This window comes from Saccopteryx leptura, chromosome 1 (genome assembly GCF_036850995.1).
Source record: "Saccopteryx leptura isolate mSacLep1 chromosome 1, mSacLep1_pri_phased_curated, whole genome shotgun sequence".
NCBI classification, from domain to species: Eukaryota; Metazoa; Chordata; class Mammalia; order Chiroptera; family Emballonuridae; genus Saccopteryx; species Saccopteryx leptura.
Window position 1 is genome coordinate 199,008,115 of NC_089503.1, and position 1,077 is coordinate 199,009,191.

The window sequence follows — 1,077 nt, forward strand, 5'->3', positions numbered from 1 at the left end:
GCACCCAGGAGTGCAGGAGCGTGAGCCCCCCGCAGAAGCAGAGACGCTCAGCGCTTCGCGGATCCTCCCACGCCGAAACCCACCTGCCCACGCGGAAGGCGGTGCGGCCCTGGAACCCGGGCAGCCGCGCCCACAGGGAATCGAGGCCGAGACCCGGGCGTGCCCACGCGGCGCGGCGCCCTCCCGCCGGTCCCGCCCCGGCGGGTCACGCCTCCTGCTCGCGACAGAAACCCCAGGGCTCCCGGTGCAGCGAGAGGCGCCCAGGCTGGAGCACCCCGGCCGTGCTGGCTGCGGAGTTCAACAGCTGCCTGATGAGCGCGAAGAGCAGGAGGAAAAGTAGGAAGAGCAGGAAGAAGAAGAGCGCCAGGTAGATCAGGAAGTTGAGCTCCCACTCCATGCCGGAGACGGAGACGGAGACGGGGACGGGGACGCCGCGCTCAGCGGCCGTGAGCGGCCCGCCAGGTGCAGCAAGCCGGGAGGCGCCGCCTGCGCGCTCCTGCCTCCGGTCTCCTCCGGGTCCGCGCCCGGCCTCCCCCACTCCCCCAGCTGGGGAGAGCGCCCAGGAGCTAGTATGATCCCTGTTAGACTCCCCCAGCAGGAAGGAGAGCCTCCCTTTCGCATCGCCGAGGTCCTCTCCTGAGCTCCGGGAACGGTGCGAATTTTTCTAGGAGCGGACTTCAACGGGCGGGCGGGGACACCAGGAGAAGAGGTCCCAGCTCAGCCTCCCAGGGGGTGTCGGGCCTGGTACGTTGCAAATAATCTTCAGATCCACCCCCAACATCCAGTGGAGTCCCTAGCCCTCTCTCTTCCTAATAATTTCATTATTTCCCCCTGTCCTGGCGTCCCCAAAGGGCAGGCGATGCTCTGGCCAGAGACCCAAGAATTAAAGGAAACAGAGAGGGCAGGGTGAAGCGGGTTGAAGCGGGTGGCAGAAGCACTGAGGTTAGAACACTTTTCTGCGGACAACAGCGGGTTGTTTAGGAAAGCACTAACAGCAAAACACATTTCAAAAGCTACATAGCACAGAGCTTTCCGAAGTGGGCTTGAAATTCAACTTCTTTGGTGGAATGTGAAACA

General features: G+C 63.6%; 1 protein-coding gene across 1 annotated transcript; it reads right to left on the reverse strand.

Annotated features, from left to right (window-relative positions):
* Window positions 1-205: 205 nt before the first annotated feature.
* On the reverse strand, window positions 206-397 carry SMIM43 (small integral membrane protein 43). The gene has a single exon (XM_066360165.1). The coding sequence runs from the start codon at window positions 395-397 to the stop codon at window positions 206-208; it is 192 nt and encodes a 63-aa protein (XP_066216262.1).
* Between the last annotated feature and the right edge of the window lie 680 nt (window positions 398-1,077).

Excerpts from the sequence above, each read along its gene's own strand:
- SMIM43 (XM_066360165.1), bottom strand. The coding sequence starts at position 397 with ATGGAGTGGGAGCTCAACTTCCTGATCTACCTGGCGCTCTTCTTCTTC.